Raw genomic sequence first — 27,918 nt, 5'->3', positions numbered from 1 at the left:
AGAATAAATAAGACATAAAAGATGGCAATAAATATATATAAAAGAAACATAAATTTAAATATTTGAGAATTTTAAAATTCAAAATGCAAAAAAATATAAACATAGCAGATTCTGCCAATAACAAATTCAATAAAGAAAATAAATAAAATATAAAAGTTGGAAATAAATATAAAAAGAAAAAACAAAATAGAAGTAGTTCGTCATTCCTGATGCTAGAAAATAGCAAAAAACTGCTTATGATCTTCCCCCATTTGGGAGCTAAACACATAACCAAGAGGTGAAACAATATTTTAGGCATATATGACTACCAATAGGCCAATGATGAGTTTTAGTAAGTAAAAGAAATAATATTATATAAAATGAAAACCAGATATGGAGTCAAATTTGACCCTATTTTCATAAAAGTTTCTTAAATTTTAAAAACAAGCAAGTGAATTTTTAAAAGAATGAGAAAAACAGTAAATAGGAAACAAGAACGTTATCATATGAACCCTTAATTTTTATGATGAAAAATTTCATCCAAATTGAATGTCAAATATATATAACGACTTAGTCTTTATAATATATAAATAAATTCAATTTTCAATCACTTTATCAATATATATCTTAAAAAATATGTCATTTGATACCTTTTCATGATAGATACTAAAATTATTAAAATCGTAAATTATAAGGATTAAATCTCAATACCTACCATTTAAAAGTTATAAATTTAAAAGTATAATAATTAAATTAAAAAATGTAAAAAAAAGAATAGAAAAGTCGGCGCGCCGGACTGGGTTCCGAGGAGCGAGTTCGCAACTCACAGCAGTTTGTTCCTCCGACTCGCTAAACCCCAATTTCCCTCGCTCAGGTCGGTGGCGACAACATCAAAAACCCTTCCAGATACCAAAATTCTCCATTTTTACCCATCGCCGGAACCCTAGGTCGCAGAATCACCACCCCGCATTTCCCTTCCATGGTCTTTTAACTGTCTAATCATCTTCTTCAGATGGGTCGGCCGGAACCCTACGTCCTCTTTGCCCAGACCTTCGCTCACCCCCACCTGGACGAGTACGTTGACGAGGCAAGTACCCTTTCTTTCAAATTTTGTCCAATGCCATAGCTACCAAATCTGAACATTCTTGTTTGATAATGCGAATATAAGCATCTCTGCAACTGACATTCCTTACTTGATGAAAGCGCAGGTATTATTTGCCGAGCCAGTTGTTATTACTGCGTGTGAGTTTATTGAACAGAATGCTTCGTCTACCTCTCAAGCAGTTGCACTCGCTGGGTAAGTGTATCTTGCAACATTGAACCTGTTGTTACTTACTCTTGAGCATTTGGTTTTTAGATTTGTACTCGAAAGTTTGATTCTCGATTTTAAATTGAAGGTTTGCTTAGTGAAGTGCAATTCTCATCTTAATTAGTTGTGGCTGTAATGCCCTTCTTATCCTTTCCCTCAAACTTCTCTTTCGTTATTGAGGCCTGGGAGCAAGTTTTTGTTGCGTTCGTTTTTAATGCGCATCTACTTTTCATTTTCAGTGCTACTTTGCCCCCTTCATTTGCCGTGGAAGTGTTTGTTCAATGCGAGGGAGAGACAAGATTTAGGCGCCTCTGCCAGCCTTTTCTATATTCTCATTCATCATCGAATGTTCTGGAAGTCGAGGTAATTTATTGTATGAGATGTAAAATTTATCATAGTGTTGATGATATATTACTGATTTTTTGAGTAACAACACAATTATGTTGTTTAGGCCATTATTAGTTGATTAGGAACAATTCCGTTGATGTATGAAATTTACAAAAGCATTGTTCCCCTTAGAAGTGATAGATCTTGACAAATAGCACGGTTTGCAATCTTCATTGGAAATGACCTTGCCAGTTTTGAATAAGGATAAAATGGGATGCTTCGGATAGTATCGAATCGTTCACTTTTTTTTTTTTGGGAACAAGATGTTAAACTTTGTATTAAGGAAATGAAAGAGACTATTGCTCAAGGATACATATTTGGTTGTTTACTAGTGGATGGTATTCTTTGATGTGTTTGGTTTCTTCAGATATAGAGAGATTGCTATTGTAGGATTAATCTGGGTGGATTTTTAATCAAATCTTTATTGAATAACACCTCTTACAACATATGAACCCCTATTTAGAAGGCTACAAACTAGCCTTTAAGTCATTGGCACAGTAACTAAGCCAAATGACAACAATAAAATTGAATGTTCAACAGATTACAGCCTCACTAAATAACTAACAGTAACTAGGCAATTAACTTTTGGCCATTAACAGGGGTTAAAGGCTTAAGACTAACCTCCAACAATAAAATAAGATTACAGCCACGGTAAAGCCACAATAAAAGAGAGATTCAACCAAAAAACAGTATACTAAAGAGTACACTACATCATATGCTCCAGGAGTTCCTCCATTATTTGCCTTTTCGAGAGATGGGGATACTTTTTTGACAAGTGGGCATTTGTTCAGTTTTGTGGGGCTTGCAGGGAGAAATAGTTGGACCTTTGGAGGCGTTGATAGGGACTCAATTGATATTTGGTCCATTGTTAGGTTCTATATATTTTGTGTGGGCATCAGTGACAACTTTTTGGTAATTACCTTTACATCTCATTTTACTTTGCTGGCGTCCTTTTCTCTTGTTTGGCTCTCTTTTTGGACTTCATTTTTCTTGATGCCTCGTATTCTTTCACTTTTTCTCAATGAAAGTTTGGTTCTACTTAAAAAAACATATTATGGATGATTTAGAGCTCTCAAGGACTGATGGTTTCTAAGTTGTGTTTCTTTGGGACTATTTGGTCCGAGATTTTGTTTTATTTATTTATTTTAATTTTTTGAGATGCACGAGAAGGTTCACTTTCTATCACTTTTTGGCATTTGATGACTAAGGGTTGTTAGATTTTTTCATGAAGAATTAAGATGATTGTATGTCTTCTTGTGTTCTGTTGTTTGTCTGTAAACTCTCTCTCTCTCTCTCTCTCTCTCTCTCTATACATATACTTATATTCTAGAAAAAATTACAAAAATTGCCTCCATATATATATATATATTCTAATTTATTCTTGAAACGACTAGATCTGGTATATTATTGAATTACTTGAAATTAAAAATTTTCTTTGAATGTTAACTTCTCGGTAGCATTATTACTTATGGTTGACTTCTTTGCTGTTGAATAGTATTTATTTTGTTTGACAGGCTATTGTAAGTAACCATTTAGTTGTTAGAGGCAGCTACCGCAGCCTAAGTTTGGTGATCTATGGAAATACAGCAGAGGATCTTGGACAGTTCAATATTGGTTTAGATGATAGCTCATTAAATAACCTTGTTACCTCTACTGAAGGGAACCTAGAAGATCTCCCTCTGGCTTTACATTCAAATAGTTTGATGATTGATGAGCCCATGACTTCTCTGATGAAGTTGTCACAGCCTGGTGTTGTATTGGACATTTCAGTGGAGGTTAAGCAATTTTTACAGTTAATGGACAGCATGTTGGAACAGTTGAGTCTAGGTGATGCAATTCATAAAATATTAGTCATTGTAATTTCAACTGCTTCCTCTTATGTCTCCTACATACGAGAGAGATCAGAAGATTCAGAAAGATTATGTTCTATTTTCAATAATGCCAAAAAGGATCTTCTTAAGTTGTGTAAAGCTATGCAAGATTCAAAGGATGTATCAGCTCGCTTGTCCGTTGAGTTTTCTTTCCTTGAATCCGAGGATGAGTTGGCTTCTACAAAACAGCTGGTGGATATTTTGAGCAAGCATTGGAATTTTAACTTGAGCTCCTCAACTGTTGGCTGTCCTTGGAAATCGAAGGTTTTTTAAGATGTTTTATTTTTATTTGAGACGTTGAACGCCTTCCAAATTAGTTGAAGTTGTTTTCTTTTAAAATACATTTTCTCCTCTTTGCTGTTTTAACTGCTTGTTTTCTGTCTTTTCAAAAGAAAAAAAGAAAAGAAAAGAAAAGTATTTCTGCTTATTTTTTGATTCTCTATCCTATTTCAGAACACCAGTGTCATTTTTGGGTTGAGTGTGGCTCTCTTCTTGTGCTCTGCTAGAGAGAGTTGCTTCCATTTTGTCAATGGTGGTGGAATGGAACAAATTGTGCATCTTCTGTGTAGTGGGCTGCAAGATTCTACCTCTGCCACGTTACTTCTTCTTGCAGTTATTGAACATGCTTCCCGGCATTCATTTGGATGTGAAGGCTTTTTAGGTTGGTGGCCTCGTGAAGACGAAAATGTTCCATCTGGAGCTAGTGAAGGTTATAGTCAGTTGTTGAATTTGTTGTTGCAAAAACCACGTCATGATATTGCTTCACTTGCAACTCATATCCTTCAACGCCTAAGCTTTTATGAAGTTGCTTCAAGATATGAGGTAGTCTTCTCATTTGGACATGTATGCATCAGTTCATCTTGTTGACTATAAATGATAGGTTTATAGATGGCTACGTTTTCATTCTGTATGAGGGAAAAATTGTGATATCGTTTTTGCAGTGTGCTATCTTGTCTGTATTGGGAGGTCTTTCTAGCACTGGCAGAGTTTCAAATGTTCATTTGGACGTGCTTATCAGTATGAAGACCCAATTAAAAAAAATTTTGGTCAGTTTTGTTGTCTTGCATTTGTTTGTTTTTCCATTCTAGTTACGGCTTACTGACTTTCCTGGTACTTCTTCTCTAAAGTTAATTCTCAGTTTGTGTCCATTAACAAGTATAATTGCAGAATTTGGTAAATTTATGTGGGCCAATTCAAGATCCTTCTCCACCTTCCTGTGCTACGAACTCATTGTTTCTCGGTCATACTGATGTGTTATTAACATGTAAAGCAACAAGTTGCTTGATATCCTCGTCGAAGTGTAGATTTTCACAATGGGATGCAGACCCTCATTTACTTGCACTTCTTAAGGTCTGCAACCGTGGTACTTGTCTCTGTATTTGAGGAGCAATTCTTGATTCTTCATTTTTATATTGTCTTGCCTAGTATTTAGGGGCTTATTTTTTTTAATTAATTAATTATTTTTTAAAATATTATATTATATTATTTTATTTTAATTTTGTAAAAAATACTTTTCATATATAGGTTGAAAAAAGATTAAGGCCAACAAATACAAGAAATCGAAAGGGATACAAAATCATAATAGAAAGTGAATTAAACAACAAAACATAACAAAATAATGAGAGCAACATAAAAACGTTCTAATTAAGACAAATATCTTGAATATTATATCCTACAAAGCTTTTAGGAAGACAACACAATGATGAGGCCTTCAAACGAGAAAAGCCAAATTGATCATTCCAAGAAAGATGTTTGTTATGAAAAACCATTTTATTTCGTTCAAACCACAACTCAGATAATAAAGTGTTCACTACATTAGACCATATGACTTTTTTCTTTGAAGCTACGGATGGACCAATTGATAGATGTAAGATGTTTCCCGGTTTGAAAAATGAGAAAAGTTTCCACCAACAATTGCTCGAATACGAACAGTCAAAGCATGCTGCAAGGATTCACTATTCCTTATTCAAATAGGACATATAATAGGTGAAAGATAATGCATTGGAGCTTTCTTTGAAGAACATCTGAACAATTCAACGAATCATTACTCTTTGTCCAAATGAGAATATTGATTCTTTTGGGAGCTTTGGACATCCATAAACCTGACAAGACCTCTTCACAAATAGGAGAATATACTGTCAAATGCTTTCTCAAAGATTTTACAAAGAATTTGCCGGATGAGTCAAGAGACCAACTGCGAAAATCTGGCTTGTGATTAACTTTTCTTCTTGCTACAACACCAAGCAACGGTTGGAAATCGATAATCTCATCATCTTTGAGAAGTCTTCTGAAGAAAATATTCCATGAACAAGAAGCTTCATCCAAATGGTCAAAGATTGACCCCTTGGGAAGAGAAGCAATGCTGTATTACCGAGGAAATCAATCTTTGGAGAATTATCGGCCCAAGTATCCAACAAACTGATTCTTAAATCACCAATTGACCCAAAAGCTTAAGCTTGTGGATGAAGGTAGATTTAATTATATATCATTTAACACTCTCCCTCACTTGTGAACTTGAAATATGAAGAAGACCCAACAAGTGGAAATCAATATTAATTGGGGAGGAAACAACGTGGCAGGGGCTTGAACACAAAACATCCTGAACCAATCTGCTCTGATTCTATCTTTGATGATATGGGGTTCCATCACAAAACCAATTGGCAATGAGAGGAGTAGCCCATTTATCTTATAAGAAGTGTGAATTCCCTTGGTTTTTTCAATGTGGGATTCTCAACATGCTCCCTCAAGATAGTGCCTCTTTTGGGATCACCATTCTTGATCGGATCTCAATTTCTTTTTATTGGACTGAATACCCGGTTGGGCTTTTTGGGCTCTGATACCATCTTAAATCACCAATTGACCCAAAAGCTTAAGTTTGTGGTTGAAGGTAGATTTAATTATACATCATTTAACATTGATTCTTCTTCTTGAGACAAGTTTGAAAGTTGCAACAGATTCAAATTGGAGCCAAATTTTGGATATACTAAATCCATGGGCAGGCTTCTCAAACTCTTTCCAAACCTTCCAGAAGTATGCCAATTATTTGTACCATTTCCTCGAATACTATGAACCACTTTGCACCAAAGGGATTTGAATCAAACATGAGTTTCCATCCCCATTTAGCCAAGAAACCCGATTTTGGATTGCAAGTCCACCAAAACTGAGACCACCTTCAATTTGGGATTTGGAGACTAAATCCCATTTAACTAAATGAGAGAGATTGCTACCATTATGTCCTTCCCAAAAAAGGATCTCAAAATTCTTCCATCTCCGAACAATCTTCCTACTCTTGACTAAGTTATCCTTATGAGGGACTCAATTTTACACTAAGATAACTATACCATCAGTACCTTGGCCCTCCTATGGATGCTTCATGATCATCTCAGTTCCCACTGCTGGTGTAGAGAGAATATCCAATTGTTACCAATTTTTAACAATTATGGAATATTTGAAGAAATCATTGCAAATGTCCTGGCACCCCTTCTTTATTTTCATACAGTCTTAGTTTAAATTAAAGTATATATTTTTCATTGGTTGCTGAGCGCTAATTTCATGATCACCATAACTTTTGATCTTCATTTTCTTGGTTTTAGATGATCTTCTGAATTCTAATGTTGCAATATGTTTTTGAAAGCAGGAGAGAGGATTTTTCTCTCTTTCAGCTGCATTTTTGTCATCCTCCATAAGGCGTTCAGAAGAGAGTAAAATCATGGATGTGTTTTTGGAGATTGTGTCTTCTATTGAAGCCATTATCCTTTCACTTCTTTTCTGTCGCTCAGGTTGTCAAACTTTCATCTACTTTTTCTTACTTGTGTTGCACAATACGATAGTGTTATTGAAATGAATAGACATCATAGACTTTAAGTTTCTTTATAATAATCTAACTAAAATAATGCAATTAAGCTAATTTTGATGCATTTAGTAAATTTTTTTGATGTAAAATAAACGGCTTTCATTGAGGAAAAATGAAAGAATACATGGACATACAAAAAACTAAGCCCAGAGAAAAGGGGGCTCCCTTTACAGGAAGGGATCCCAACTATGCAATATCATGCCTATAGTATAATTACAAAAGGTCTTCGAAATCGAAGCTCAAAGGGAAACATGAAAACGAATGAGGGACCAAAGCTTCCTATAATCCGTCTTCACTCCCCTAAAAACTCTGCTGTTCTGCATGTTTATATTTCCCCCCAAAAAAGAAAAAACTCTGCTGTTCCACTTCCCTCACAAAACCCATAAAATCGCGCACACACCAGCACTCCAAAGAAACTAGCCTTTCTCCCCAAAAGGCAGATCGAAGAGGAACTCCTCGATCATAGCACCAGTGATGAGCATTCAACATGCCAAACATTTGGAGAAAAGGATCCCAGACACCACTTTTCATTGATGAAATGAAAAGAGACTAATGCTCGAATTACAATGAGATATAACTAGAAAAGAAGCGAAAATCCAAGAAGATCAGGGGATCAGTAGGCACACCCGGATATCTCAACTAGGTTGACACACCTGTAGCGCTCTCATCACATTCTAATAGAAAAAACTACCAATAAAATGTATCAGTGATCCTTATCCTACATGTTTAGCGTTATGTTGAGCTGCCAACTTTAATATTTTGTGAGAAATGGTAAGTTAGGGGGAGAACATCATCTTTCAGGGGTGTTGGGGATGTGAGCAAGGAGACCTCCTTATCCTCCCTCTTCCTCGTAGTTGTTCATATCCTCCACTAAATGGTATCGATAGGGATAAATAAGGGTTGTGAGAATATTCACGAGGGTGGGTCTCATTTGGTGAGGTGAGAGATTGTGCCGTCTGGCTGGCTTTGGTGGGTTGTGTATGAGGAGTTCTAAATTTGAACTTTGTAATGTGGGTTCACTAACTAAATGGTTATGATGTTTTTCTTTATAGATCGATGTTTTGTGGCATGGAATACACAATGAACAATAATACTTGATTTTCATCTAGTTGAGTGGGTTTTGAGTCATAGGATTGAAGGCACCTTCAGAAACTTGTTGGGTTGAAGGCACTTTTAGAAATTTGTGAAAGTCCATCTTTTTTGGTTACTTCCAAAAATCTTAAGGTTCTTTAATCAGGATGGCACAGTGATTCATTGATCTGTTTTTAGGAAGATTGTTGGTGGATGATAACTTCCTTACCTTCTTTTCTCTCGTCATTATCATTTATTCCCCCTTGCAGTCTGATTTTGTGGGTTGCGTCCTTCATTCTTTTGTGGCTTCCCTCTTGCATAATTTCTGTTTTGGGTGCACATTGTCCGACATTTTTTAAAAATTTGTCTCTCTCTTTGTTGGCCGAGTGGTGCCATGTTTGCGGGATGTTCATTTGTGGACCTTTAATCCTTTAATGGAGTTTTTCTATAGTTCTCTATTTTGTGTGGGTCTAATATTTCCACTCTGTTTTTGTTTTACTTGCCTTTTGCTGGGCAAGTCTCACATGGGAGGATATTGACCTATCGAGATATCTTACTCTCTACTTCGGAAGGGTGAAAACAACAACCTAAGGGCTGGGGGAAGAGGAAACCCCCACCCAAAGAACTATTTACAAATAGCTTGCCAATCCAAAAGAATCCAGGAAAGAGGGGTGTTACGAAAGAATTTATAAATGATACCAACAATAAGGTACTTAATTGTACAAAATCTCAAAAAGCCTCGAAAGGCAAGGACTTACCTTAAAAAAGTCTTCTGTTTCTCTCACGCCACAAATTCCACTAGCAAACTTCCAAAGGACCCCAACTTTGTCTTTCAGACTCCAGCAACCCAAAGCTTCCATCATCCAGCCATCTACCTTATTAGGAAGACTGCACATCAAACAAAGCCAAAAACTTACACCGGCCACGACTAGCAAAAGGGCAGAGTAGAAAATGATGGTCTATCGTTTTCTGACAACACCAGCACATGGGCCAATCTGAAGGACCGAGAATGAGAGATGGATTCCTTCTTTGGATCCTATCATATGTATTCTGACTTCTATGAGCCAATGGCCAAAAGGAGATCTTCACCTTTTGGGGACTTTGAACTTCTGAATCAACTTTGACAAGGAGCATTTTAAGGCTGGTCTCGGTTATCAATATGAAAAAGAGGTATTTGGTGGAAAAGAAAGTCAAAGGGTCAAGAGACCAGCAAATATTGCCTTTTACCACCCCCAGTCGAAAACCCTTGAAGTTTTTTTTGAACAAGAAACAAATGGGTTTAAGCAATCAGGATGGATGTTCATGGACTAAGAGAATGACAACCATAGAGCAATGAAACACTCTCTTTTCTCCTCTTTAGCTTCTTAATCTTTTGGTATGTTTTGAAGTTTTCGAGGTTCTCTTTTGTTGTTATTTTTTCATCCGGCCACTATCAAATTGTTTTTTTTAAGCTGGAAGAAAAGAGAGGTAATTGCCATTTTCATATCTCTCTTCATAAGAAACAACTCAATTGGTTTGAAGAAGCTTTGGTTGATCTACTTCAAGCTAAGGGAGAAGTTGGAATCAATTGACTTTTAAAGAAGCTTAATCAACATCGTTGTTAATACGCTTTCTTTGTTTCTTACATAAAAAAATAATTATGATCAACATGATGTTAGAGCCTTGAATGTGTCTCCGTAACTAGTTTTGGAAAGAGAAGTTGCATAATAGTGCCAATGGAATCAATAATAGGATTCTTCTTTTGTATATATTTCATTGTACCAACAAATGTGAGATGGTTTTGTTTCTTATGAAAAAAGGGATGGTCGTTTATTTGGGAAATGGTAAGAGAATCTATGATGAAACACATCAAGAATGATTCTTTATCTAGTTGAAGATCTTGAAGTTTAGAAAGATGTGATAGTCTAACGACCTTACTTGAATAGGATCTATTTTTTAGGATGCACAACTGTGTCCTCGAGTTCTAAAGAAAAACAGAACAGTGTTCTTCAATAATATAGTCAATGTTTTTTTAACACTTAAGGCGCAATAAAGCGCAAAAGTCCTCTAGGCATAAGTGTAAGGTGCAAAAAAAAGGCGTGGATCTTTATATATATGTGTGTGCGCGCGCGTGCGTGTGTATTAAGGTGCACTATATATAAAAGTACTACATAAATAAGAGAAGAAAGCATAATTGAAGTGAAAGTATGAATAAAAGAACCTGAACACAAGATAATTTTCATTTAGACTTAGTAAAATTGACTTTTTTTTTAGTTAATAAAGAAGGAAAAACCATGATTATAACTACTTTTAAAAAATAGTGAAAAATTTGAAGGCCCAAGGTTTCAGTTTTGGGGCTTCGCGAAAGGTGTGTGCCTTATTTTGTGCCAGACTTGCGCCTCGCTTAGGAGGGCTTTTTAAAACATTGAATATAGTTCAAATCAAGCCACAACAGATTCACCATCAAGCATTTTGGGTCAACAAGGAAAAAAGAAGTGGTTGAGATTTAGATGGATTGGAACTCAATAATTGTTATCTAAAGACTCAATGCTCATGATAATTGGAAGAAGATCTCCATATCTTCGAAAGAAGTCATTTTGAGGTTGACTGCTTAGGCTTTATTCTTTTTAGTCTGAATTATGATATAAAATTTATGGTCGATGTCTATAGCTAAGGTTTGTCGTTATCTTTTACCTCTCATTCTCATTCTCATTCTCATTCTCATTCTCATTCCCATTCTCTTTCCATTCTATCCTTTTGTGTTGCTTCATTTTTGTCCATAAAGATACAGCCATAAATATTAAGTTAACATCCAGGAATCATAGCCATTGATATTAAGTCTGCTTTTCAGGTCTGATATTCCTACTCCACCATTATGAACTTTCAGCTACAATTCTTCACGCTTTAAAGGGTGATGAAGAGGCCAGTTTGGAAGAGTGTATGCCCATTCGATATGCATCTACCCTTATATCTAACAATTTCTTTTGTAAACCCTCAAATGTTTCTATGATCGTACGGATACACTTGAGAGTGGTAAGTTCTCCTCAGTAAATAACAGTGGTACCTGATTTATTGATTCAAGTTATTATTCTTTTTCTCCTACGAAGTTGCATTTCAACTATGAAGTTATTGTGATATAAAGAAAATTTCATATACTCTATGCAGGTCAAGGCAATTGATCGCTTACTTATGACAACTCCAAACTCAGAAGAATTTCTATGGGTCTTGTGGGAACTTTGTAGTATTTCTAGGTGGAGTTCAGGATTTTCTTTTCCTTTTAACTTTCGCCCACTTGACATAATCAATCATTTGACCTACCTTCTGTTTTGCAGGTCTGAATGTGGACGCCAGGCCTTGCTTGCTCTGACATACTTTCCTGAGGTATTAAAGGCTTGTTGGACTGTCATACAACTTTCAGGAAATTAAAGTTTTTACTTTACAATTTCTATGTTATGTAACCTACTTTTATTTATTTAACAGAACTTTTCATCTTTAAGTGAAAAGCTAAAAAGTTACAATGATCAGTACCAATAACAGACAATATAACCTTTAAAGCACACTATTACTAACCTCCTAACATGATTACAATAATGGAGTTTCAGCAAACATAAATATCAGAAGAAGATACTGATGAATTGTCTTGATTCAAATTCTGACATTGGGTTGTTCTTTTTGGCTCTTTGTGGGGGTTGGGATCATTTTCTTTTTTCTTTTTTGGGAGTTTCATCGTTTTCTTCATGTATTTTCAACTGTAATTTTGCAACATCAATTCCCATGTTTGTTTCTGAAAGAAAAAAAATCAGAAGATGAGAAAAGTCTATGCCACCCCAAGCAGCTGAAGATAATTTAATGAAATCAAATTCTACAAACTTCATTAGATACCAACATTAAATTGATAACTTGTATTCCTATGATAAATAGAATGGCATTTTGATTTGTACACGCTAATCACTCGATTGATTGGCTGATAATTTTTCACTGCTCTGGCTCTATTTTATTAATTAATTTATTTTTGTGTGAATCAAACAATTGTGATTACTTATTATAAGAAACACACAATTATGGTTACTTAAGAAGTTTAGAGGTGACTTAATTGTCAATTTTTTTTCCAGGCCATTGTCATTTTTATCGAGTCCTTACGGTTGGTTAAAGAACCAGAGTCAGGAAGCAGGAATAGTGGTAATCTTATTTTTATGGGCGGCAGTATTTTTCTGTAGTTTTGCAACTTTCTTTTGTTGAAAATGTTTATTTCTCCCACCTCTGGTGTTATTCAGGTGCTTTGCCTCTTAATCTTGCAATATCTCACGCTGCTGCTGAGATCTTTGAAGTCATTGTAACGGACTCGACTGCATCTTCTCTTGGTTCTTGGATTGTGCATGCCATGGAGCTTTACAAGGCTTTGCATTCTTCTCCTCCAGGGTCTAATAGAAAAGATGCTCCCACTCGATTGTTGGAATGGATAGACGCTGGTGTTGTTTACCATAAGAGTGGGGCTGTTGGTCTTCTTCGATACGCTGCTGTATTAGCATCTGGAGGCGATGCTAACTCAAATTTAGCTAATACTTTAGTGTCAGAGTTAACAGATTTAGATAATGCTGGAGAACCTGATGTTAATGTAATGGACAATCTTGGTAAAACCATTTCTGAAAAGACATTTGATGGTATTACTCTTCGTGACTCTTCTATTGCACAATTAACAACTGCATTCCAGATTTTGGCATATATTTCAGAGAACTCGGTATGTTATTGTCTTATTATTTATTTATAATTGTTTTATTACTTTCTTGAAAACTATTCTTTAAGCTTGTGCTTGAATTTTCTTTGTCAAGAGCCTAAGCTATTTTTGATGTAGACTGTTGCTGCTGCCCTGTATGACGAAGGCGCTGTAGCGGTTATCTATGCAGTATTAGTTGACTCTCGATATATGCTGGAGAGGTGCTCAAACAATTATGGTTAGTTGTTTAGATCGTTCATATGTAATATGGCTTTGGTAAATTCAAGTTATTGTTGGGTTTTATCTTTCTTTCTTTCTTCTTCTTCTTCTTCTTCTTCTTCTTTTTTTCTTTCTTTTTTGTTTTTAAAAATAAAAAAAAGGAAAGGCACTTTTGCCTTTCAAAATCCAAGCGTGTGAGGTGAAATAATGTTGTGAGCCTTGGAGAGGCAAGGCATGCGATGTTATGCACTGAAATGAAGCTGAGAAGCTTGTTTTCTCGTAGTTGAGAATGCTTATGCCTATTTGATCAATTTCTAGAAGCTAACCACCAGAAGCTCACACTTCAGGTTTTGGTTTGTTGCGAGTTTGTAAGGCCCCCAATTGTTAATAGTATGTATTTTTTGGATAAGATTGTTAATACTTATGTTAGAAGGGTTACAAAAGGAATTTCGCCCCAGAAATGACTGATTAGGCTAATTGTCAGTTAATAATTTTTATGTATTGGAAAGTTAGCTGTAACTTGTAAGGGATGTGTGTATATTTTGTAAGGAACTCTAAGGATAGTGGGGAAGATTTCAGCCCTCTCTAAAGGCCTTGATTTTACTGATCTCATTGGGAATATATATGTTAGGTACTTAAGCACCTTGGAGAACCACACCCAAAAAGTTAGCTATTGGGATGGGAGAGCCAAGCCTAGGTCATCCTATTCTAACCAATATGGGACTAAGGCATCCCATACTACCTTGGTTCCTAACAATACCCCATCTCCGGAAAGCCGACATCCCGGTGGCTACTCTGGCAGTACTTCACTCGGTCACACCCAGTCAGAACCCTCTGCCGGTTCCACTCAGGAACGTCGACAACTGGCTCTGATACCATTGTTAGGTACTTAAACACCTTGGAGAACCACACCCCAAAAGCTAGCTATTGGGGCGGGAGAGCCAAGCCGCTTAAGTACTACATTGGTTCCTAACAATATAACTCTAATATTTTGGTGGGAATAGATATCTCAAATAGTTGAGTGCCCTTCCCTCACCTTTAATAGAAAGTTAGGTCAACTGGTGGTTTTCTTACCTTCTTATTGGAAATAATAACAAAGGAATGAGCCAGCGGAAGCCAATTGCTGGCTGAGATGCCTCCTTCAGATAATATTGGGAGCCCCTTGGGGTACCAAGTGCCATTTTCAACTTTCTGGAGCGATGGAGCATGAACTAATAGGAACAGAATTGAGAGCTGAGGGCTAAAGTGCCAATAGTAGTTAGATGCACTATGGCAGCCAATTGTTATCTTCTCTTACATTTGTTCCTTATTATTGATGTTATGACCTTCCAACAAATTATGCATTCTGCTTTATCATGAATATCCTTTTTTGTGATCGACTATTTTAACAGATTATCTAGTTGATGAGGGCACAGAATGCAATTCTACATCAGATTTACTCTTGGAACGTAATCGAGAGCAAAGCCTGGTCAATCTTTTGGTACCATGCTTGGTGCTGCTTCTCAATCTCTTGCAAATATTGCAGGTTATTTATATTTTATTTTATTATCTTTAATGTTTAACTAGAATTTCAGAATTTTTTATAATTAATGAGCAATGTGGTACTTGGTTTTTATATATTTATTTATTAATTTTATATGATTGATATATACATATTATTATTTTACATCAATGATACTGGGATACTTCCTCAAACTGGATTAGTCTCTGATAGTGAGTCTAAATACATAGGCCGCTTGTGTTTTTCTGAGTCAGAATGAAGGCTTATCTGCAATCACAGCAGAATTTCAGAATAATTTCCAACATCTCGACGTGCCCCATATATATATATATTCTTAAAAGGAAACAACACTTTTCATTTTTCATTGATATAATAAAAAGTGCAAAAGCTCAAGATATGATATTACATGAAACAAAGATTACAAGAGAAATAGATGTCTAGACTGAAAAGATAATTACACTCCAATTTAGACAAATATATTAACATGTCCCATATATGGAACAGCTGTCAGAACTTCAATCTTTTTAAAGAACCTCCCTGGCCAAATACCATAGAGCAAACCATTTAATGCTTTGTTATTCCGTATAGTTTTATCCCGTTTCATTAGAATTAATTTTTTCATTTGCAATTATATGTAGGTTGCTAAAGAGGAGCATAGGAATTCAAAACTAATGAATGCTCTCGTAAGATTGCATCGAGAAGTAAGGTACAAATGAATTTCTTGTCGAAAGACAGCTGAAGTTTTTCACTCATGAATCTTGATCGACCCTTTGTGTGATCGCAGTCCAAAACTTGCTGCATGTGCATTTGATTTATCCACTTCATTTCCCAATTCTGCTCTTGGTTTTGGAGCTGTCTGCCATCTTCTGGTGTCTATACTTGCTTGTTGGCCTGTATATGGCTGGTCTCCCGGCCTTTTCAGCTCACTCCTTGATAGTGTCCAAGCTACCTCTTTACAGGTTTTGGGCCCAAAAGAAACTTGCAGCTTGCTCTGTCTGCTGGTAAGCAAGCCTTGAGATTCTAAAAGAGTGTGTTTTTATCCATAGAAGTAACATTTCTTTATGCTAATCAATATTTTATGGTGGAGTGCCCTTTTATGCTTGCTAGTACATTAGTAAGTACTTCAGTCTTTGCATATCCAGAAGTAGATAACTGTTATGACCTCGTTATCTGTTCTTGGTTGATATCAATACTCTTTAATAGTGGACGCAGTAGTTGTGTGTGCTTTGTTGATTGGAGGACAAGATCTCCATATTGAGATGTTTTGTTTTTTGGCGATATTTTCACTTTTTAATGGAATCAAATTTTCCAGTTCATCAACTTGTTCGGCCTCACTCTAGTTCGTTGTGGAGCATCTTTGTTGTATATATATATTTTAAATTTTTAAATTTTATTATCTTTTTATAATTGTTATAATTTATATTATTTATTTATTTATCATCATTATTATTATTTTTAATTCTAGTTAGTTGTGTGCGCTTTGTTGATTGGAGGACAAGATCTCCATATTGAGATGTTTTGTTTTTTGGCGATATTTTCACTTTTTAATGGAATCAAATTTTCTAGTTCATCAACTTGTTCGGCCTCATTCTAGTTCATTGTGGAGCATCTTTGTTGTATATATATTTTTTAAATTTTTAAATTTTATTCTTTTTATTCCTTTTATAATTTATAATTTTTATTTATTATATTATTATTATTATTTTTTATGGAAACAATTACTTTCATTGAGGAAAAAATTGAAAGCATACCAGGTTATACAAAAAAATCAAGCCCACGAGAAAAATCCCACTAGAAAAAGGCTTTCCAACTAAGTAAGATGGTATCTTTTGTTCTATAATACTATTAGAAAGACATACTTTTGACTTAAAAAAGAAGAATATGTAGGAAACAACATAATAAATAAAAAAGAAACATAATTGTGTTGGAAGTGGTACAAGAGAGAAGAATGCTTGCCGAATCCTTTAAAGTTGGAGGCTTGGGTTTTGTCATGGTGGTTAACGACCAATGATGTTTTGGACATTTACAATCTCTTGATCAACATCATAATATTCTCTCTTTTATATGAGAATTATTGGATGAAAGAACATAATGATTAGTACGGAAATGTAAACCGACAACAAAAAGGAGCTGCCAAAGAACAAGAAACTGAAAAAAGGTTACAAATATTACAAAACGAGTCTCCAATAGTTAAAATTTTAAGACAGTGGTAATTACAAAATTCCTAGGTGTGGACATGATCCTGTACCTTCCCCTAAGAATCCTTTCCTAGGAATCCAAACCTTACTAAAAATTTTCCTTGTCCAGTAAATAATCCACAATTTCTTTGGGTAATATTCCTTTTCCCTTGGTGGAAACTACCCCCCCAACTTTTCCCATGGATTCTTTACAACTTATCGTTCCAATAAAGATCCTTCAACCCTAACTACGAAAATGGACTTCAACCCAAAAGAACTAGGCCAATGCCATAATTTTTTGTTTTTTTTAAATAAAAAGTTGATGTAGAACAATGTTTCATCATGAATTTTAAATGAGTGATCTACAGAGGAAAAATGGAAGCTCTTCTCTGGATATATCACCTGATGCATAGGCTGGTTCTGTCAAAATTTTGTTTTAAGTTTCTCTATCAACTTTGAACTTCTGACATGAAGTGTTATTTATTTATTTATTTTTATAATTTTTTTTTGGTTTTTTGTTAATTATTTTATGCAAGAAAAAGTTTCTCCGCTGGCATCAATTACTTTAAATTTCCATTTGCAGCTTCTAATTTCTCCTCACTCTTTATCTATCATTGTTATGGTGCTAGAATGATTTATTTCCTGATGAAGGAATCTGGCTTTGGAGGAATGGTATGCCTTTGTTGAGTGCCGTTAAAAAACTTGGTATCAAGACAATGTTGGGACCTCAAATGGAGGATGAGGTCAACTGGTATTTGGAACCTGGCCATCAAGAGAAACTATTGGGTCAACTGTTGCTACAGCTTGAGAAGATTTCCCAAGTTGTCCAACATTATGCCATTTCGGTGAGTGATTTCTTTCCTATTTTAAGTGCATTTATCATGTATATGTTTCAAAAATGCTTTCTTGATTATTATTTATGTTTCATGTCAACAGACATTGGTGGTCATCCAAGATATGCTGCGGATATTTATAATTCGCCTTTGTTGTCATAAAGCTGACAGTGCTTCTATTCTTTTGCGACCAATATTCTTGTGGATCCGTGCTCGTGTTTCTGATTCGTCTTCTCTTTCAGACGTAGATGCTTACAAAGTAAAAACTTCTATATTTCCATGATAGTCTTTAATCCTTATCTTTGCATTTAGATTCATTGATGCAGATATATGAAATGCTTGTTTTTAACATATATTGGTCACTGCGGCATATGTCGGGCCCGTGTTATATACTTATTTTCTTAACTCAAAATTTATAAAGTGAATATAATAATAAAACTGTGCCCAAATGTATTTGCAATATATTTTTCTCTGTATTTTTATTCGACCATGTCTTATGTTTTATCCGTCAGTGTGGTTCTGTTAAGTGAGTGTGCTTGTGTATTCATAAAGAAGTAGTCATAGCTTGATTTAGGTTCACTTTTCTGTCATTTGGGTACTGAGTTATTAAGCTTGAATGATTGAAATCAATGTATCTTATCTTGATATCTTGATTTTTTTGAAAGTCAAATATTCTAACTGTTTATCCTGTCAAACGTTCATTGCGTGCTTATCATTTTTTTGGCAGATATGTAGGTATCTCGATTTTTTTGCCAGCTTATTAGAGCATCCTCGTGCCAAGGTATTACAGTTTTCCTATGTGGTGTAACCCTTTCGCTCTCTTGAAATAAAAAGGTTTAAATATCGGTTAGAGATCTTACGTTGACACATTCATAATCAGGCTCTATTGTTGAATGAGGATGCCATCCAGTTGCTAATTGAAGTATCACATAGATGTTTAGATGACTTAGATACAGATGAAAAGCTGGTCGCTGGGTGCAGATTTTCTACTAAATGTGGCTTTTCTTTACTGAACTGGTGCCTCCCTGTTTTCAAGTCGTTTTCACTACTTTGCTACTCTAGCCCATCCCTTAAGCACGTTGGAAAACACAATCTGTAAGTAAATTGTTTGTATGTTAATTAATTTTGTTACTTTTTATATGACATCTCTCTAAAGAAAATTCACAATCAAATATCTGGTGATTTTATTTCTTTATAGGCGTCATTTTGGATTATTAAGTGCAGAAGACTATTCATTGATTCTACACAATATTCTACTGTTCTGTCAGGTAAATTATTGTTCCTTTCTAAGTAATTTGGTCATAGGCCCTTTTTGTTTTCCTCCCATGATGAGAGCTTCTGAATTTAGTCATAAATGAATTCAACCGTTGCTGATCAAATGTTAAAATATTCTTGCACTCGATCAAGGCTTGGGGGAATTTTTTTTTTTTTTTTGTCAACTGTCACTATTGGATATTAAAGATCACGTGTTCTGGCCTTCTTAATGTCTCAGGTTTAGGTTTTATGTGAATACCTCTAAATTCTTTTTGCTTCGGTTGAGGGGCATGCTTGTAACTTCATTTTTATATCCTCCATAGATTGACGTAATTTTCTTTTATTTTATAAAGGAAGTATAAGTAAAATATTATTCAGTTAGATGCCAATCTTCAATTTTGATGTGAATTTCATCTTGTTAGATAAAGTGCTTCTTGTTGATTGACTTTCCATGTTTCTCGTTTTATCAAAATCTTCATTGAGTAGAAGAATGAAATTTCCTCCTTTCTTTTTTAGATTAACTAGCGTGTCCTGATTCTCAGGTCCTGCCTGTTGGAAAAGAATTAGTTGCTTGTCTTGCGGCTTTCAGAGCCTTGGGATCTTGTAGTGAAGGGCAAACTGCTTTAGCATCTGTTTTGATTGATATTTATAATGTTGACGAGCGTGGATCTCAAGGACATAAAAAGAGTAGTGACTGTACTTTTAATGTATCTAGTTGGAGGACAAATCCTCCTCTGCTCTGTTGCTGGAAAAAGTTATTAATATCAATCGATTCAAATGATTACATGCCGATGCATGCAATTCAAGCAGTTGATGCTCTATCTTCAGGATCATTAAGCTTCTGTCTGGATGGATCAAGGTTAGGTTTCTGCTTGAGCTATTTTTTGGTGTTACAAGTGGAAGTCATAATTCATATTTGCTGGTTGTCTCAATATTTTATTATTTGAGCATTTATCTTTATTTTACGACTTTGGAACATTTTTTTATATACAATCTAAATGTGTTTATTGATTTCTAAATAATTGCTGGCCTATACACACATATGCCCATGAGAAAATGAATGTATCTCGACTTCGAGCTATTGGCTAACTTATCTAAGTATTGTTAATGGTGGGTTAGAGGACCATATGACGTCGTTGGAAAACTTTACTGAGCCAACATGGGTTGTCAAGAGGAAGAGGTGGTATGCATAGTTTGCCAAATCTATAATGCTTAGTTGTCCAAACGGTAGTTGGAGTCAACTTCTCTCTTGGGAGTGATGTAAGATGAATAGGGTTAATTGGGTAATTTGGCAATATTCTAGGTTGATTCTCTTTTTACCTCCGCTTGTAATAGGACTCCATAAATAGGAACATTCCCCTCTTGTATGTAACACATTATCTCTTATTTTGTTTTGGAAATGTTAATTCTTCCTTGATGTTGAATCATGTTTTGGCCTTATTTGAGGAGATGTCGGATCTGAAGATTAACAGGGGAAAGTGTTGTGTGTTGGGTATTAATGTTGATGGGAATAAGGTTCGTAGGTGGGTTGAGTGGATTGGTTGTGAGGTTGGGAGTCTTTCTTCTTCTTACTTGGGTCTTCCTCTCAGGGCTAATCCTGAAAGTGTCTCCTTGTGGGATCCCGTGGTGGACAAAGTTCGTAGTAGGCCGGCCATATGGAAAATGGGTTTCTTTTCTAAAACGGGCCATCTTACTTTGATCAAGTCCGTATTGAATGGAATTTCGGTTTATTTCTCCTCTCTCTTTAAGGCGTTGGGTGAGATGTGTAAGCATTTGGAGAGGCTTATGTGTGACTTCCTTTGGGAAGGGGTTGAGGAAGGAAAAGGAAAAGGCTCGTGCCTTATTTGATGGGAGGTTATTGAAAAACCGGCTTCTTTGGGGGTCTAGAAATTGGAAATGGAATCGTAACAAAGCCCTTTGAGCCAATTGGCTATGGCGCTTTTCCTCTGAGCTTGATTCTCTTTGGGGTAGGATTATTGTTAGCAAACATGACACTCGCCCTTTCGATTGGATGGACAAAGGGTTCAAAGGTACCTACCGGAATTTGTGGAAAGATATTTCGAGAGAGCTCCCTTTTTTTATTCCCTGTGTTCGGTGTGTGGTGGGGGATGGGAGAGAGACATACTTTTGGGAAGATCTCTGGGTGGGGGAGAGAGCCTTTTCTGGGTTATTCCCTCGTCTCTATCATTTGTCTTCTTTTAAAAATCACTTTGTGGCCGATTTCCTGGTGTGGACACTCTCGTTTTTTTTCTTTCAGGTTTCGCCATGCTCTTTCCAACAGGAAAATGACGGACGTGGTTGCTATTCTCCCTATTCTTGGGAGTTATCCTTTTTGTCTTGGGAGGAGAAACGTGAGGGTTTGGAGTCCTAATCCTTTGGACGGGTTCTTATGCAAGTCTTTTTTTAACTGTCTAGTTAACCCTGTTTCTTTGGGTGAATCGGTCTTTGCGTCGATGTGGAGGATTTCTCGAGAAAAGTCAGATTCTTTACCTGGCAGGTTCTTTATGGTCGGATAAGCATGTTGGATGTGTTGGTTAGGAGGTTGTTATCGATGTTTGGGCCTTTCTGCTGTATTCTATGTTGGAAGACGGAGGAAGACTTGAATCATATTCTTTGCGCTACGAGTTTGCGAACTTTATTTGGGATTATTTCTCTAGATGTTTGTTTCACTTGATGTGTGTTCGCCATAGGGGTGTTAGAGATATGATGGAGGAGTTCCTCCTCAATCCGCTTTTGGAGAGAGAGAGGCCAATTCTTCTAACTCACATGTGTTTGTGCTATTATTTGGGTGCTATGGGGCAAGAGGAATGGGGGGGGGGGGGGGGTGGATACTAGGGATGTTGTTCGTTTCCATGTTTCTTATTGGGTTTCGATTTTGAAGGCTTTTTGTAATTATTCTCTTGCTATATTTTGTTTGAAATTGGAAGATGAATTACCTATGTGCCTGCTTGAAGTATTGTGTTTTTTTTTTTAAAGAATGGAAGCAAGACTTTTCATTGAAATAGTGAAATGAGATAATGCTCAAAGTACAAAAGATGATACAAAAAGAAGATACAAAACGCAAAAGCTATCCAGAACTAAAGCTTGCCATACAGAGAGTAATACAAGCCTAGTCCACCAATTAACCCCCTTTGTTTTGAGACTCCAGAACTAAAGCTTGCCATACAGAGAGTAATACAAGCCTAGTCCACCAATTAACCCCCTTTGTTTTGAGACTCCAAGAATCGACTAATAGTAGAAGAGTAGATAAAAACATTCCAGTTTAGACAAATGTCTTGAGAAAACCGCAGAAAAATCGGAAAGAGAGCACCAGAATACTCTCAAATGAAGACTTTAATTTCTCATTGGACAGCTTGAGTTCAGATGAATCCAAAAGCCAGCTATTTGAGGCTCGGCTAACCCCCACCCTTTGACCCACTAGAGATGCCAATAGCTTCTGGAGATCCTGCACCTCATTTTTGGTATTAGAATCAATTATGAGTGAAAACCATCCTGGGTTGGCCTAACATCCCTTGATAAAAGCTAAGATCATAAGTTCAATCCATGGTCCTTGATAAAAGCTAAGATCATAAGTTCAATCCATGGTGGTTTCCTATCTAGGATTTAATATCCTACGAGTTTTCTTGACATCCAAATGTTGTAGGGCCAGACGGGTTGTCTCTTGAGATTAGTCGAAGTGTTCGTAAGCTGGCATGGACACAAATATATATATTTTGAGTGAACTTTAAAAAAAATGAATAAAGCCAATAATCATGCCAAAAAGAAATCCTGCTGCCATAGCGAAGTGAAAAGAAGATGATCTACTAATAATCAATCTTGAGAAATATTGAACCAAGGACTGAATCAGAAATTTCAGTATTGTGACCGAGAAATGCTTGAAGTATTGTGTTAATCTTTCTGAAACAGAAATTTTAGTTTTGTCCAAACAGTTCAGAAGGTCTAGTTTGTTATTCAACTTTTTAACATGAAATCTGCTCAGTTGTATCAAATGGGAGTGCATTATGTATCTAACATGACATCTGCTTAGTATCATCTTATGGAAGTACACTATGAAAAATTGTTTTACCCCCAAAAAAGTAAAGAATATCTTTTGCCTTCTAGGTTATCTTTGTAGTTGGTTGTTCTCTTTACCAACCTTGAAAAATTTTAACTTGTGTTTCAAGTCCAGAAACAGATGCGATTATTTTCTGAAAAGCATTTGGCCCTAGGAAATTTCTGTTGTGTTTGGCGGATGTAATTGGTAATCTTACTGTTTTCTGTTGTTTAGTTTGGTCTTGGACAGGATTGGAGAAGTTAAATTTCTCTTTGGCCTTCCTGATGCTGTAGATGGTGTGAATGATTCTTCTCCCAAAGATGTAATAGGTTATATACAAGAAATGATTGATATTTTTAAACTAAAACTGAGACTTGGTGATTATCCAGAAGACTCCAACATGTCGACTTTTATGCATCAGGTATAAAGTATTTGGAATCACACTCTTCATTTTCCTCTGAATTTAAAGTTGAAGTTGTCGACCTTGGCATGAATTGCAGGTTTTAGAGACTGCAGAATCATTATTATTGTTGTTAGAGAAGCCTACTGGTTCAGTTAATCTTGAAGATATTAATCTACATGGCCATGCTTCTTTGACACCTAGTATCATATTAGATTCTCTGAAGCTTTGCCAGTTTGCTGATGACAGCATAGGAAATGTAGATGACAATCTTCTTCTAGGTCTGGGGGACAAGTTCATGTGGGAATGTCCAGAAATATTACCCGATAGACTGAACGCTCTTCCTGCAAAAAGAAAAATGTCAACAATGGATGGGCAAACTAGGCGTGCTAGAGGAGAGAACTCCCCAGCTGAAATCTCGTCCCAGAACACATTTTCACGTGGATCAGGGATATCTACTGCTCCTTCACTTCCATCACGTAGGGATACCTTTCGGCAGAGGAAACCAAATACCAGCAGGCCTCCTTCCATGCATGTTGATGATTATGTTGCAAGAGAACGAAATGTAGATGGGGCTATTAATTCTAATGTGATTTCCATTCAACGAGTAGGATCTTCTAGTGGGAGACCTCCATCGATACATGTGGATGAGTTTATGGCCAGGCAAAGGGAACGCCAGAATCCCGTTGCACCTGTGGTCGGGGAGGCTGCATCCCAAGTGAAGGGTGGGGTTCCGGCAAATGACACAGACTTGGAGAAGTTAAGCAAACCTAAGCAGTTAAAGACTGACCTTGATGATGATCTTCAGGGGATTGATATCGTATTTGATGGTGAGGACTCAGATCCTGATGACAAATTACCCTTTCCTCACCTGGATAATGGTCTGCAGCAATCTGATCCCGTATTGGTTGAACAAGGTTCTCCTCGTTCAATTGTTGAAGAGACAGAAAGTAATGGTAATGATACGAGCCAGTTTTCTCCCATGCGTGGACCTTCCGCGTCTAATGTTGACGAAAATACGCAAAGCGAATTTTCTTCTAGGATGTCTGTTTCACGTCCTGAATTTCCATTGGCTCGTGAATCTAGTGTGTCTTCAGGTAAGAAGTACTTTGAGAATCCCGATGATGGGAAGAATGCTATTCCTGTTAGAAATACAGGTGGGGTTGATACTTCCGCTACAGTCAACTCTTCATATAACAATGCAACCACTCCACCTTCAAAGTTCTTAGCTGAGCCTAGGGCAAATACACAGAATCACTTCCTCAATAATAGTCCTCAGCATCTTGGTAGTGGACCACCACCATCCGTAGGGTCTCAAGGATTCTATGAGCAGCAGAGGTTTTTTCCGAGTCAGCCACCACTACCCCCAGTGCCTCCACCACCAACAGTTACACCTGCAGTATCTCAACCATCTGATCTGGCTCCCAGTCAGTCTTCCCCATTTCCGAATTTTGTATCTGATACTCCACAACGATACTCTTCAACGTTCCATGTAAGAAAATTCTACATGCTAGTTGAATATTTTGTAGTATATTTCTCTTCTGGTTGTCATTATCTGCAACTTATTTCTTCATTTTTCTTTTGCAGGTCCCTTCAGATTATCCATCTGGATACAATAGTTCTACATCATTTTCCAGTGGATCTGTCAGGCCACCTCCACCTCTTCCTCCAACACCACCACCTCTGTCGTCCAGCCCACTCAATTTACCCTCAAGTAAAATTTCTCTTCCAAGCACTCCAGTTTATAACATGGAAAGTGTTGGGATGACTGAGATTCCTCAGAACCCTACTGCAAGTTCAACGGACACACGATTAGGTGGTGTATCTGCTTCTGGGGTTATGCTACCTGCTAATTCTCTGCCTGGACTTCCACACCTGGTATTTAGTAGGCCTTTGATGCCTGTAAATCTCTATGGGGGCATTTCAACTCAGCAACAAAGTGATAACTCGTCAAGTATTTTGCCAAGTCTAGCTATCCCTCCATCTTCTGTGCCGTCACTACATCCTCTTCCTCAGTTACAGCCCCTGCAACCTCCACAGCTTCCTCGACCTCCTCAGCCGCCCCCTCAGCATCTCAGGCCACCCATTATGCCTTCACCACAACCTGAGCATGTAGTATCAATGCAAAGCTCGGTTCAAATGCAAATGCATCAATTACAAATGCTACAGCAGCCAAGAGTTTCTCCTCAGTACTACCAATCACAGCCAGTGGGGTTGTCACATGCTCCGCCTCAGCAACAATTTGAACATCCTCAACATCAAGCTATGCATCAGCCTGGGGATACTGCAACCACATCCCAGCAACAGCAGGATTCAGCAATGTCATTGCATGAGTACTTCAAGTCTCCAGAAGCCATTCAGGTAACCATTTTTGTTACTTCCCATCTAGAGCTATTTCACCAAGTTCTCTCCTTTCGATTGTAATTACTTAGCTTTCCTTTTTGAATGCAGTCATTGTTGAGTGACCGGGAAAAACTATGTCAGCTTTTGGAACAGCACCCTAAGTTGATGCAGATGCTTCAGGTAAATTCAATGCCTTCATTCTTCAAACTGATAGGTTTCTCTGTTACTACAGTTAGTAGGCTGCTTGTCACTGCTCTGTGCTAGTCAGTGCTATCCACTTACTATCTTTTAAAAACCATTCAAATATTCTTTAAGGACATGAAGAAAAAACAAACATAAATTTTGAAGACTGAAAACTAGAAACGAGATTGTTACGAGGCCAACTGATTCTGATGACTAAATCTTTGATTCTTTTCTTGTTAACAGGAGAGATTGGGTCAGCGATAGTAGCGTGAGATTGTAGAATAGAGGGGACAGAACTCTTTTGTACTTAATAACGGCTCCAGTCTTGATAAACTTGCTTCAAAAAACGGCCTGTATGTATCATTACCGATGAGTTTTGTAGTAAATAGCAATTATGTAATATTTATTATTCTTGTAATTTCTTCTATCATGTAACTACAAACAATTCTTTTGTTAGTTCATGAATTTTACCCTCTTTTCGCTTCATACTCTGCTAGTTCATTCTAGTAAAACCGCAATCCCTGTTTGTAAATATGGGTGGGTCAATGTTATTGAGCTATTTCTTGCTATTTGGTTTTAAGTTATTATATTATTGTTCTGAAATTACTGGTTTTGAATATTTGCTTTATAATTATACAACTTCAATGATTTCTACATAGTGATCTTTGCTTAAAAATAACTTTTAGGTGATATTTCAAGCTATACCCTTAAATGTATCACATTGTCTATAATTTTTTTTAATTATTATTATTATTTTTTAATTTCATCAAATGAGACTGGCATAATTTTACAGGTGAACTATTTTAAAGACTCAAAAGGTTAAATGACCTTTTGTTAATGTTATGGTTGAGAGAAGTTACGAATATACTTTTAAGTTATTTCTTATTTCCTTATTCTTCTTTGTTGCGACCACTTCTCCTGCAGACCAATTTTGGCGAATCTCTTCTTTTTCCCTTTTTCTTTTCCGGTGGACCATTTTAAGTCCAAAAAGCCATTTTTTTTCTTTTTTTCCCTAGCCTTCCCAACTTGACGGGGAGCATTTTAAATCCATGAGCATAAAAATAGAAGGAAAGAAGAGGTCAAGAATGTGAAATGAAGAGAATCACGTACTTAGGAGGGAGAGCGAGACCCATAGAGAGAGCAAGAAATATTAAAAGATGAGATTTATGTGTGGAAAAGAAAGAGATATATAGAGGGATTTATGAGTGAGGAAAGGATTAGAGAGTGAGAGAGATCGAGACCGAGTGAGAGCGTGACCAAGAGAGAGCTAGAGAGTAGTGATTTGTGAGTGAGAAAAAGAAAAGAGAGTGAGATAGCTTTTCCGCATGGACACGAGTATATTTTGGTAATTTCACTTGAATTTAACGTTAGCAAAGGGTCATTTGATACATTTTTTTAAAAAAATTTGTGTCATTTGACAATTTTGGCACAATTTTTGGGTTCTCCGTACAAATTTTCCAATGCGACTATACTTAGCTCTAGAGATCCAATTTTCCCACGGGGGTTTTGCCTCAAACGGGGTGGGGATTCCCCGATTAGGCGGGGAATGGGGGAGGGAGTGTGGGAAAAAATTCCCCGTGAGCTAAACATGGATGGGGAATGACCCCACCCCGTTCCCCGTCCCCGCTCCGATTAGCTTTTATATATTTATTTAGTATAGTTATCTAATGTTATGTTATTATTATTATTATATAAATATTACATTTAAATTTCAAATTTGATTATTTATTGGGAAAGATAATAAATATATTTAAATTTAGATTATGTATATGTGAATAATTTGATTTATATTTATTTATTTCTAAAAAAAAT

At 36.4% G+C, this 27,918-nt stretch overlaps 1 protein-coding gene across 1 annotated transcript; it reads left to right on the top strand.

The window, feature by feature from the left end:
• The first annotated feature begins 748 nt into the window (after positions 1–748).
• Positions 749–26,675, top strand: EMB2016 (mRNA methyltransferase EMB2016). Its single transcript, XM_039049232.2, has 28 exons — positions 749–1,066; positions 1,188–1,276; positions 1,528–1,651; positions 3,190–3,810; positions 4,000–4,368; positions 4,488–4,592; positions 4,714–4,896; positions 7,184–7,325; positions 11,301–11,482; positions 11,615–11,700; positions 11,782–11,830; positions 12,562–12,628; positions 12,724–13,187; positions 13,302–13,401; positions 14,774–14,907; positions 15,522–15,589; positions 15,668–15,884; positions 17,690–17,905; positions 17,997–18,152; positions 18,621–18,674; positions 18,774–18,988; positions 19,092–19,161; positions 19,690–20,006; positions 23,415–23,601; positions 23,681–25,072; positions 25,168–25,941; positions 26,032–26,103; positions 26,350–26,675. The coding sequence occupies exons 1-28, from the start codon at positions 992–994 to the stop codon at positions 26,368–26,370; spliced, it is 6,549 nt and encodes a 2,182-aa protein (XP_038905160.1). The 5' UTR covers positions 749–991; the 3' UTR covers positions 26,371–26,675.
• The last annotated feature ends 1,243 nt before the right edge of the window (positions 26,676–27,918 follow it).

Source organism: Benincasa hispida, chromosome 11 (genome assembly GCF_027475165.1).
Source record: "Benincasa hispida cultivar pf3 chromosome 11, pf3_genome.v1.1, whole genome shotgun sequence".
Lineage (NCBI taxonomy): Eukaryota > Viridiplantae > Streptophyta > Magnoliopsida > Cucurbitales > Cucurbitaceae > Benincasa > Benincasa hispida.
This window is presented reverse-complemented; position numbering and strand designations above follow the sequence as displayed.

What these genes read in the sequence shown, in the direction of transcription:
- EMB2016 (XM_039049232.2), top strand. Translation starts at nt 992, where the DNA reads ATGGGTCGGCCGGAACCCTACGTCCTCTTTGCCCAGACCTTCGCTCAC. An exon ending in TGGACGAGTACGTTGACGAG is followed by an intron (nt 1,067 to 1,187) that starts GCAAGTACCCTT and finishes ATGAAAGCGCAG; the next exon opens with GTATTATTTGCCGAGCCAGT. An exon ending in TGTCGACTTTTATGCATCAG is followed by an intron (nt 23,602 to 23,680) that starts GTATAAAGTATT and finishes CATGAATTGCAG; the next exon opens with GTTTTAGAGACTGCAGAATC.